General features: G+C 40.6%; 1 protein-coding gene across 1 annotated transcript in view; it reads right to left on the reverse strand.

Moving 5' to 3' along the window:
* Positions 1-1,857: 1,857 nt before the first annotated feature.
* The window catches only part of CHP1 (calcineurin like EF-hand protein 1), a 34,333-nt gene continuing 23,633 nt past the window's right edge, over positions 1,858-12,557 (reverse strand). The window contains exons 3-7 of the mRNA XM_030214076.1: positions 8,785-8,865; positions 7,444-7,571; positions 6,016-6,077; positions 4,441-4,563; positions 1,858-3,429 (exon numbers count right to left, since the gene is read on the reverse strand). Of these exons, the coding sequence (XP_030069936.1) occupies positions 3,376-3,429; positions 4,441-4,563; positions 6,016-6,077; positions 7,444-7,571; positions 8,785-8,865 (448 nt within the window). The 3' untranslated portion in view covers positions 1,858-3,375. The remainder of the gene's footprint in view (positions 3,430-4,440; positions 4,564-6,015; positions 6,078-7,443; positions 7,572-8,784; positions 8,866-12,557) is intronic.

Raw genomic sequence — 12,557 nt, forward strand, 5'->3', positions numbered from 1 at the left:
AGGTAACATGAACAGCTTAAAGGCACGGCGGCAGGAAGGAGAAGGCGGCAGGAGAGAATCGCTGGACACGGATTGGATGGGAGGGCAGGTCAGAGGAGAATCGCTGGACATGGCGAGGACGGCAGGGGAGAGAGGAGGAATCGCTTAGATGAGAGCCTTCCTAGGGCCAGTTTCATTTTTCACGAAACAGGCTTTGTTGCTTGTTTAACATGTTGTGAAGGACCTTCAGAATTCATGCATCCAGACTGCTAAACTCACAGTTTTCTGGTAGGCAGGTGCAAATAGTCATTGATCCTTTGGTGTATATTAATGTTATTTTTTATTATTTTTTTGTACTTTTTAGTGCTCCATTATTCAAAAATTTCATATTTAATTTCACAATTTCTTCATTATAATACTGTTTAGGCATGTTCATTCACTTAACTGGCAACAAAGTGCAAGACCTCAGGAACCTCAACTGACTGCCATTTTGTCCAAGAAGACGACCGAAGCAGAAGAGTAAGAAAGAACCTTCTGCCCTGACCAAGTTGCTAAACCTGGCCAAGTTGGTTGAGGTTCCTGAGGTCTTGGACTTTGCTAGCAGTTAAGTGAATGAACATGCCTAAGCAGTGTTATATTTAAAGAAATTAGTTGTGAAATGAAATATGAGATTTTTGAATAATGTAGCACTAAAAACACAAAAAAATATACACCAAAGGATCAATGATGATTTGCACATGACCGCAAGAAAACTGAGTTTAGCAGTATGCATGCATAAATTCTGAAGATCCTTCACAACATGTTAAATTATATTAAAAATTTTTGATTTGTGCTTGGGACGGGTTTGAAGGTATTTATATATGTTAATCCCCGCACTGCCTTAAGTAATACTGTCCAGCACTCAGCAAGATATGTACATAAGTATTGCCATACTAGGACAGACCGAAGGTCCATCAAGCCCAGCATCCTGTTTCCAACAGTGACCAATCCAGGTTACAAATATCTGGTAAGATCCCCAAACACTACAATACATTTTATGCTGCTTATCCTAATGCATTTTCTCCAAGTCCATAATGGCTTATGAACTTTTCTTTTAGGAAGCTATCCAAACCATTTTTAAACACCGCTAACCTAACTGCTTTTACTACATTCTCCAGCAACGAATTCCAGCGTTTAATTACAGGTCAAGTGAAGAAATATTATTTTCTCCAATTCACTTTAAATTTACTACTCTTAGCTTCATTGCATGCACCCTAGTCCTAGTATTTCTGGAAAGAGTAAACAAAAACGATTCCCATCTACCCGTTCCAATCAACTCATTATTTTATAGACCTTTATCATATCTCCCCCTCACCCATCTCTTCTCCAAGCTGAAGCATCCTAGACGCTTTAGCCTTTCCTCATAGGGAAATTTTCCCATCCTTTTTATCATTTTCATCACCCTTCTCTGTACCTTTTCTAATTCCACTATATCTTTTTTTGAGAGGCGGTGACCAGAATTGCACACAATATTTGAGGTGCGGTCACAATGGAGTGCTACAAAGACATTATAACATCCTCATTTTTGTTTTCCATTCCTTTCCTAATACCTAATAAGTTGTTGGGTATTATTTACTATTTACTTTCTTAGCTGCCACTGCACACTGAGTAGTGCATTTCAATGTATCATCAACAGTGACTCCTAATGTGGAACCTTGCATTACATAGCTATAGTTCGGGTTCCTCTTTCCCACATGCATGTGCAAATCCAAAATGTTACCAAATATTGTTATCACCCAGTTATCACTAGTTGGCTCATTAGCCAATTTAGTTTAATATGCACCTCAACAGCACACAATTTTGCATGCCAGTTATATGACATATATAAAAGGCACAACATTCACACTGCAAAATTTAATAACTAAAGTGCACACTGTTCAGTCTTAAGACTACACCAATACATTTAGTCACAAGCAAAGAATTTCAAAACTGATTTAACAGTTGAATTTTAAACAAAATCACAAAGATTACAAAATATAACGTCTCAGTTAACCAATGAGTGTTCATTGTGTTTCTTCTCCTTAAACAAAAAAATCCTGCATGGCATAAATTGAAGGAAAAGAAAAAGGCAAAATGGCACCCACCACTTCCTTTTCCTTCATATGGTACTTGGGGAACTGGCAGCAGTCCATACTTTTTGACCATGCTAAGCTTTGGTGCTCTTAGTCAAGAAAATTAACAATAATTAAAAAAAAAACAAAAAAAAACAACAACCCCACAACAACCTTCCAGTAACCAGATGGGCACAAGTTTAGAGTTATAATTCTGATGACCAACATGTTCTGTGTTCTTTCCTAAAAAGTAACGAGACATCACCTAAATTATATATTAAAATTATGTCCTAAAAAAAGTGATTCAAGTAAAATAATAAACTAGATAAACTATGCCTCCTCCTTCAAAGCACTTATAGATCAAAGCACTCAGAAATGCAGTAGTGTTGCAGAGCCAGTCTGGTTGCTGGCCTTGTCTTTGCTTTACCCATGAGGACACAGAAGTGTGCATCAGTACTGCCATGGGGAGCTAGGTACAGAAGCAGATGACTGGCACAAAAAAAAAAATCTCTGCTCTTACAAGTATTTCCTAAAGAAAATTGTTTGTGCCAAACCACTTATAATGGCAAGACATAGCAGCAGTAGGATCCTAAGACAGAAATGGAATATGAAAGAAAGTCACAGAGGGATAAGGCCCCAGCCTATTCCAGTTCATTGCTGCCGACTCCAGCTCTCTCAGATCGTGCTCAAGTTAGAAACTAAATGACAGCTTTCTGATCATTGGCTCTGGGAAGTATAATTAACAAGCTGTGGCCCAGCTCTTTGATATTCTGGAAGGAGCACAGTTTGGGTAAGGTCACAATGCTTCCCTTGCCACACTATCCACTTACAGCACCTTTATTAACACCCACCGCTCGTAATCTCAAAGATTGCACTGGCTAGATTAAAAAATTAAATGCTGGCTTGGGGCAAAAATGCTCTTCATAGAAAGGAGCACAGGTCTTCAAACTACTGCCTCTCAATATAGCAACAGCCTGGAGGTAAGAGGCAGATGTACTGAATAGTTAGTAAATCAGGTCCAAAACACAGAGAGCTGCTAAATTCACTCCCTACCACTTCACTTTAAACAGAATGGGAAAGTCTTAGGGTGTACCACATTATAACTCGAGTAGCTGTACTAGAGTACTGAAGTCCTGTTTTCATCCTCTCTCCAAAAGGGAAAGTAGGGGTAATGAGAGATAACGTAGGTGTATAAAAAGCTTGGGAAAAGAATGTAGGGGAAGAAGTTGATATTACAGGACAAATTCACTGAGGCTGAAAGCGAGAGGGAAAATGGTCCTTTCCACGAGGCAGAACTTCTCTTACATCAATGCAGGAAGCGTATGCTCATTTTCTGTTCAACATCCACCTTCTCCAAAACCTGTAAATAAGAATATGAGATGAGAGATCTGACAGAGGCATAGGCATATAGGTCAGGATCCGCCCTCACCAAAGCCTTAAGCTAGATGTATATTAAGTACAGACACAGCAGGATTCAGAAGCTGAAGAGGCCCTGGTGCAGAAATATCCCCAGTGGATGTAAATGGAAGTCAGCTTCCAAAAGGAGCAAAAGAAATTACCAGAATGAAAAAGGATGGTAGCGACACTGAATAGACTAACACTGGAAAGGTATTATTGCTTTGGCCTTGACCATTAAAAAAAAAAAAAAAGGCTAGCACACAAGGAAGAACGATTAAGGATCAGGTTGCTTTGGAGCTGTGGCACGGGATCAGACAGACAGATTAGCCTTGCAGTCCCTTTATGCTTTTTTTTTTAGTGGAAGCAAAGTGAGGTTTTCACTAGCAAGGTCAGCCAAGAATGCTACGGGGACATTGCTCACAGCCCTTAGCAACACTTAGTAAGTGGATATTGGCATGAGGGGGGTGTCTTATGTTTGAAAGCACTGAAAAAGGACATTAAAAAAAGGGGGACATTAAATAAGGGAGTGGAGGAGTGGCCTAGTGGTTAGAGTGGTGGACTTTGGTCCTGGAGAACTGGGTTCGATTCCCACTGCAGGCACAGGCAGCTGCTTGTGACTCTGGGCAAGTCACTTAACCCTCCATTGCCCCAGGTACAAATAAGTACCTGTATATAATATGTAAGCCGCATTGAGCCCGCTACGAGTGGGAAAGTGCGGGGTACAAATGTAAGAAAAATAAATAAAAATCCAGGTTGAGTTGCAAATGAAGGTTCCTGCTGCTTGCTAAACCCAAATGAGTAGGTAACCCCCCCTCCCCAAAAAATACAAGATATTACAAAAAGCACCAGAATTCTCCCACCTCTGTACTCCCCCCTCCCCCCCCCCCAAAGGCAGCCCTAGCTTAACAAGATAACTTCAGTCTTAAAATAGCAAAGGATGTGGTATTCTTGTCATAAGGAGTTATTTTCTAACCTTCACAAACTCAGTGAAGGAGATGGCACTGTCTCCATCCAGGTCAGCCTCCTGGATTGTCCGATCTGCAATGCTGCCCAACTGCTCATCTGAGATGTTCACACCAACCATCATACGCAATACCTGCAGAGGTACAGGGACCTGAATGTTATGCTTTGTATTCCAAGCATCTACTACCCCCAGAGTCAGTCATGAATGCACAATTAACCTCAGACAGAAGAGGCTCTGCCACCCCATCTTTTTTATAAATATCCCAAGACCATATCCACTGTGTGAAAAGCTATACCATCAGATTCAGGGTAGCAAAACAGATGAAAGCAGCTATGTTCAGTCACAATGTGCCCCTCATCTGTCATTGTAATCCAAAAATAGCTTTGCTGTTCAGATGTATCTAGCATGTAATTAGATCATTCAATGCATTCATCAGCACAGTCACACCTTATTAAAAGATACAAGCAGCTTCAATCTCAAGGTGAGGGCTGCCAGGGTAAACCCAGTTAACCCATTATCAAAACAGAAAGCCTGGTGCTAGAAGCAGCACTTAGAGTTTCTCACAGTTTTAAAAAGCATACATAGTCTCTCTTATAATTGCAAGTAGTATACTAATGACATACTTTGTATTGTTATTTGAATATTTTTTACTGCTGTAATTGTCTATTGCTCATGTTTGATTTACTCTTACTGTACACTGCCTTGAGTGAATTCCTTCAAAAAGACGGTAAGTAAAAAATAAAAATGTATACATTTATAAAACAAAACCTCCCCCCCCCCCCAGCTACCAGTGCTTCAAGTGAGGTGGCTTTACTTGACACTAGATAGGTCAAGGGTGGGGAGCTTCTACTCTACCCTGATGGCCTATGAGGACAGTTTAAGCTGTCGCTTAAGACGAACTTCACTATGAATTTAATAGGAGACAGTATAAGGATGGGCAATTGTCTTGAAGTTTATGCAATATCAAGAGATTTCATGCTTGCAACTGCCCATAGGGCTCTTGATATCATCAGCAGTAAGCAAACATCTGCAAGGGTGTGTCAAAGCACAAGCCTTGGCGTCTCACAAATCTTCAGTGGCTGAGCCAGGAGTTTATTTAGAATGTTTCTAAGCCACCTCTGCAATCCAAACGTAAGTAGTGTATAAGACAAAACCAAAAATGTAAAAAAAAAGCCTATAGTGAGCACATCAACCTCTTCCCCTTGAAATCCCAAATCCACCTAACAAAGAAATACCATGAGACCTAAGGTGGGAGGGGGGGGGGGGGGTCAGGAGAAATGCTCTCACCATGTAACAGCCTAGCTTTCACCACTAAGGAACTAGTAATCTATTCTAAAAAAAACTGGTGCCATAATAGAGAACACCCCTGCCCTAGGATTTCTTAAGCTCATTTACAGAAGGTCTAATACCCCTTGACTAAAGCACAGTCATACCATAGTGTATGCCAAGTCAGTTCTGACTAACAGACTAAAGCAGTTATTTAAAAACACAAGACTGCATATAAGACGGAGTCCAGATACATATCTCTCCCATACAAAAAAGGATACAAAACTGGTGCACCAAACCACAAACACTTGAACTTACCTGAAGGAGCTCATCCCGAGAAATCCTGTCATCTTTGTCCAAGTCATAGAGACAGAAAGCAACTTGGAAGGAAAATAAACAAAAACAGTATTATTCTATCTGTCTTCCTATCCTTGAGAGCTGTGCAGAGCAAAGGAATGGAGCCTCCACAGACTGACTTGGGGCAAGAAGGGCTGAAGGTCTCGAGCTACGAGGCTTTACTTGAATGGTACCTGCTTGAACATCCTCGCCAGACAAATTTAGTTTCTGTAGAGATGGCATACATGAGAGACAAGGAATAACATGCCCAAAGGGGAAAAGGTATGTTCAAATCACTATGTACAGAATAATGGTTTAGGCTCGTATAGCAAACCACTACCATTCACCTAGTTGGCAAATTGTTTTAACATTAAACAATTTTTATTGAATAAATAAAAAACAAATATTCAATATTTTTACCCCATAATCCTTCCCTACTCCCTTCCCCTCCTCCAACGAGCATCCCATACAAGCCAGATACAAATACTGAAGGGCTTGGACTCTTACATCACTCCAAAACACCAACAATAATTTATTCCAGTACAGCCCCCCGCCACCCAAAAAAAACTAGCTCAGAAACAAAGGAAGCAAAAAGCTCTCATCCCCAAACTTAGCAATGTAAGGCATAATGTATAACGATTCCCTCCTGTTGATGTACACTGCAATACTGAAAGACCATAACCAACAACCCCCACCCCCCAACAAGTACAAGGAGGGCTGAAAGGAAAAAACATGAGAGGTAGAACCTGAAAATCTCACCATTCCTTCTTTCCTCCCCTTTCACCAATCCCCTTCAAATTTTGAAAACTGGAAAATAATAAACCCCAAAACACAAACAAACTTATGCTCCTATACCTCCTACTGTTATACAATAAGTGAAAGCCCTCCTTCTCTTCGCCAAATCCCCCATCCCCTAGTCTAAAAAACCTCTCCCCCATCTAAACAATAATTCTGTGGAAAGCAGTCCAAACTTAGGTCTGAGATTACAACTGTCTGGAAAGCCCACCCAAAATATTTACAGTGGAACTCCGTACCCTCGGAGAAAGATGGTAAATTGTTAAAAAAAAAAAAAAAAATAGCACTGAACTGAAGAAGGTGCAGCAGAGGCAGTGTTCATATCTTGGGGTGTGGGGGTGGAGCTCCAGCTGCTGCACAAAGCTGCCACTTAGTGAACAGCCTCAGATCTGTACAAGTATTGGGACCTCCAACCATAGACCCAGGGCTATCATTACAAGGACTGGACTAGAGAATGAGGAGGCTTTAACACAACAAAAACATATTCCATATCCTTAAGAAGGTTCTAGATGTGAAGGCTGGCTCACGGTGCCATTACCTAACTCAAAAGGAACAAAAAAAAAGTAACACATTGAACAAGTAAAAGTACTGCTGAAGCAACAAGCGGATTCTTACAGCGAAGTTTGTTGCTACGGCTATTTAGTGGTTCTGATCCACTTAGGTCTTTGCTCTTCTCATTATCTTCAATAGGTCGAAAATGAGCCAGAGTCCTCATGAACCCACGGAAGTTTACCTGGTCCTCTCTAGGGTAAAAAAAAACAGACACACTAAATTATATACCATCATTAAACTCTGAACAATGCATGGATTCAAGTGGGCTTCCTCAGCCAGCCCTGGGTTGTTAAGTACAATAAACAGACTGACCCAATGTGACTTAAACCAGGGAAGTATGAAGCAGACAAGCTGAACATGCAATTTAAGTGTGGACCCTACTACATATGTGTAGTAATGCACTACAACCTTTTCCTAAACCTGTCCTGGGGACCTCACAATCTGTAGTGTTTAAGATATCCAAAATTTGCATTTAATGGAAACCCCAGATATGCATGTTTGGGAAGTCTTCATCCACACAGAGCACAATAGTTCCAAATTCACTTACAGGCAACATTAAGAGATCCACTTTAAAATTCAACCCACAGGAAGCATTGTCATACTGTTAAATAACAGCTACTCGTTTCTTATCACATTTACTCTCCCCTCTTGCATTCTTGCTACATGTTTAACTTCCCTGAAAGTAGTTAAGAGTATAAGAAGTCTGTGGGGTATTTGGTTTTCCTGCTGTTGCTGGTCCTCCAGTTTGAGAGCTTGTGCTCCAGTACAAGTGGTGTCTAAGAAGCGGTCAACACCATACGCCAAACACTTCAGTCTTTGGCAGATATGAGCAGAAGTATCCAAGTCTACCTTGAAACTCACTTAGAGTGACTTCAGTCTGACTGGCAGATACAAGCAGAAGTATCCAAGTCTACCTTGAAACTCACTTAAAGAGAGACTTGAAATATGCATTATCTATATGGGGGGGGGGGGGGGGGGTGATCTGTATGCAGTTTGTTCCGAGTGAATTTATGGAATATCTTATATTTGTTCTTATTACTAATGCATTTTTTGTACATTATGTCCTCCTACCTTGCACCTTTGGTGATAAGCAGGCTATAAATTGCAAGCAAAACACATTAGTGATGTGGGCAGGGTTTCCGATTCAGAAAGCCTGAACTTTGTCTGCTGACCTGTAATTACAGGACATGGTGCTGGTGTAGAAGGGGTGGGCAAAGTTCAAGCCTTCACGGTTCAAGGTCATGCAAAAGGGAACCTATACTCTGGTCTTAGGTCCAACTTACTTCTCTGCTAAGGACCTGGCTGACTGAAAGAAGGCATCACTCCTACTCTACCTGAAATATTAACAGCTTAAGCCACCGATGAAAAGGCATGAGGCAAACATCTAAAAGATAAGAAACTTACCCCTCAGGGAAAAAGGCATTGATAATCCGGTCTCCTAGCGGGTTGATGGCCAGCTCTGGAATACGCTGGAAGTCTTCCCGGCTGCAGACAACAAGAAACAGAATAGTCTGTTTATTAAAATTTGCTATACCAAACTTTCACAGACCAGAGTTGACTATACATCTAAAAAAAAAAATGTTTGAAATTATATATTAAAAACAAAACACCTCCATTGAAGATCAAGAACCTACAGCTCACACTCAGACCAGCCACACTTAACACGATGAATTCAACATCCCACAGGTATCAGTATGATATAAAAGCGTGAGGTTTAGAAGCAGAAATAATTTTCTTTTAATTATAGAACATCAAATCGTGGAGTGGTTGGTCAGAGGGCTTCATATTATAATCCCACATGAAATCAAAGTAGAATGTATCTCACAGGAAGGAAGAGAGGGCTACCTATTCACAGTTAGCAAATAGAATTATGGAGAGGGATCGGGGTTGTGTGAAATTTTAGAGTTTTGATATCCATGCAGTGGAGGAGTGGCCTAGTGGTTAGGGTGGTGGACTTTGGTCCTGGGGAACTGAGGACGTGAGTTCGATTCCCGGCACAGGCAGCTCCTTGTGACTCTGGGCAAGTCACTTAACCCTCCATTGCCTGCCGCATTGAGTCTGCCATGAGTGGGAAAGTGCGGGGTACAAATGTAACAAAAACAAACATGCAGTGTAATCTGGAGTCCAATGTAAAGAAGCATATGGTATAATGAGACAGGTACATGAGTTATGGCCTCACAGGTATTTAGGGCAGCCATTTCTTTGGTTATTATTAATGGGGCTTCCAAAGAGTGTTAAGAATGCAAGCTTATGAAAAAAACAAACAAAAAAAAAACCCAGGAAGGACAATGGGAAGCTTTGTAATGAAAGGGCTTCTCTTGTTGCAGGAATTGGAAAGGATTATATTTCTAATGGTAACTTTTCAGCACTCAGGAATAACCAGCCCAGGTACTTAATATAGGCTGGGCCACCGGTTACGGTCAAGTCAGGATCAACTGTTAGAAATTCCAATGGTTAAGGAAATTAAGATGGAAAGAACTATACAGGACATTTTTAGTAGTGGCCCCCACTTCACCATTTAAGGATGTATGGATGAATTATATATGTTAGAAAAACTACCTAGAAACTTGGCTACTCCTAGTTTAAGCGATGGGCATTTGGAGATATAGAAAAGCCAACTCATTATTAAATTTCAGGTGATGGAAGGGAACTAGTGCGGTAATCTAGGGATCTATTAATTATGATTATTTGATTTATAAAGGATTTTAAATTAATGTTATGTTAACTATAAATGTTACTATGAACAAACTGTTCATTGTTCCCTCCCATCGACAGATGGCCATCAAAACTCTTTCGTAATGCAACTTCTAGTTGTTCCTTCCCCCCCCCCCCCCCCCCCCCCCCATGAAGTCAGAGCTGCATGAATCCCAACGGTTCTCGCAAGTCTACAGTGCCCTGAGAGATTCTAACTTAAATTTAGCAGAGACAGGAGCAGCAAGTGAAGAGACATTACTTGAAAAATTTGAAGAATTATTTTGGCCCCAGATACACATTCAACGCATGTGCCATTTCTTTCCAACATGCCATTCAGTTGGAAAGAATAAAAAAAGAAATAAATAGTAACTGAATGTCATGAATCCTGCCAGTAATCTTATGTAAATTTCCATCCCTCAGGCATCCTGAACATGGTGTCTAACGAACTGGAAGAATTCTTTCAGTACAGTCAGGATTACCAAGGAAAGGGGATTTCCAATGTTAAGAGCCCCTCCTCTGGCAAGCTTACATGCCTCCAGTACTCAAGAAGCGTTAAAGCTAAAGTATTTTTTTTCTGCCTCTCCTTTTAGAAAGATGTGTTCCCTTGGCTCACTTAAAAAAAAAAAAAAAATCCCAAAAAGCCTTAAACCCACAATCTACTTCTGGGTAATCAGATTATGAGGCTTCAGTAGACTGGTACAGATGGAACCTATATGCAAGGGTAATTGAAGTGTAGAAGACACATCAGCTTTTGACAAGCTTCCTAAAACCATCACATTTTTCAACTAGCTCTACCAAGAAGCTGAAGCTGTTTTGTCAGAAGAAAGTGGGGTTATGCCTCATTAACTGCAATTGGAGGTCTCTAGCCTTAAGCTGAACAAAAAAGTACAAAGCTTGCACACTCCCACAGATCAGACTTTTTGCACAGCGCAGTGTCCATCACTACTGAAGATCAGAATTTCACAACAGACTGTATGGTAAACATTAGGGAGCTTTTGCTGTACAAGAAATCATAACCCTCACTACTACAGATTGCATTCCTAGGTAACTAGAAGTTATGATGCGGTTCCATAGAACGTTAGCAGGTTTGGGACAGAGAGAGGGGCAATGGTGAGTTATATTAAATATGAGAACTAGTATGCTCATTTATCCAAAATAGTAGAAGGCCATACAGAAGATGACAAAACTAATGTTGAGAAAAGGGACATCCTGCAGGAAGTAAACCTTATGCTACCAACAGCTAAGATGTCCTTAGTTTGGACAGACTAAGTAGTACAGGAAACAGAACAGGACTGCTAGCAAGGCACCATAGGCCTTTCGGGATGGGTTTTTTTTTTTTTGCCCTTCATCCTTACTCCTGCTCCACCACTGCAATTATCATTCTTTGGCTCATGGATAGGCTGAGCAGGTCTGCACTGGTTTCACCTAGTAGGAATTCTGGTTCTATAAAAAAAATGTAAGAACATAAGCATTGCCATACCGGGACAGATCGAAGGTCCATCAAGCCCAGTATCCCATTTCCAACAGTAGCCAATCCAGGTCATAAGTACCTGGCAAGATCCCAAAACAGTAAAACAGATTTTATGCTGCTTCTTGTAGAAATAAGAAGTGGATTTTCCCCAAGTCCATCTTAATAATGGATTCTTGACTTTTCTTTCAGGAAGTTTATCCAAACCTTTTTAAAAACTCTGCTAAACTAACTGCTGTTACCATATTCTCTGACAATGAATTCCAGAGTTTAATTACATGTTGAGTGAAGACTTTTTTTTCTGGTTTGTTTTAAAAATGTATTACTTAGTAGCTTAAGCTTAATTGCGTGTCCCCTAGTCTAGGTATTTTTGGAAAGAACATGGGATTCATGTCTATCTGTTCCACTCCACTCAGTATTATAGACCTCTATCATTTCTCCTCTCAGTCGTCTCTTTTCCAAGCTGAAGAACTCTAGCCGCTATAGCCTTTCCTCATAGGGAAGTCGTCCCATCCCCTTTATCATTTTCGTCACCATTCTCTGTACCTTTTCTGATTCTGCTATATTGTTTTTGAGATGCAGTGACCAGAATTGCACACAGTATTCGAGGTGCGGTCGTACCACGGAGCGATACAAAGGCATTATAACATCCTCATTTTTGTTTTTTATCCCTTTCCTAATAATTCCTAAGATTCTATTTGCTTTCTTAGTTGCTGCTGCTGCTGCCTGAAATGCAAGCCTGTGTTCTATTACTATGTGTTCCATGTCTCTTAAATGAAGAATTTGTAATGAGACTATAAAAGGTGAAGGCAATGAAGCATCTCTTTACACCCGGAGGCCTGCTTTCCTGGAACAGCTGCTGGAGACCTGAGCCTGCTGGCCCAAGCTGGAGTATACAGAGAGCAGTGGCAGACAAGGAACCAGTTTTACCAACACATAATTTTTTTAATTAAAATTCTCTTTAGAAACTATTAGTTTCCTCAATCCTATTTCCATATCAAAATTGGAAGTGGTT

Source organism: Microcaecilia unicolor, chromosome 9 (genome assembly GCF_901765095.1).
Source record: "Microcaecilia unicolor chromosome 9, aMicUni1.1, whole genome shotgun sequence".
Classification (NCBI taxonomy): Eukaryota; Metazoa; Chordata; class Amphibia; order Gymnophiona; family Siphonopidae; genus Microcaecilia; species Microcaecilia unicolor.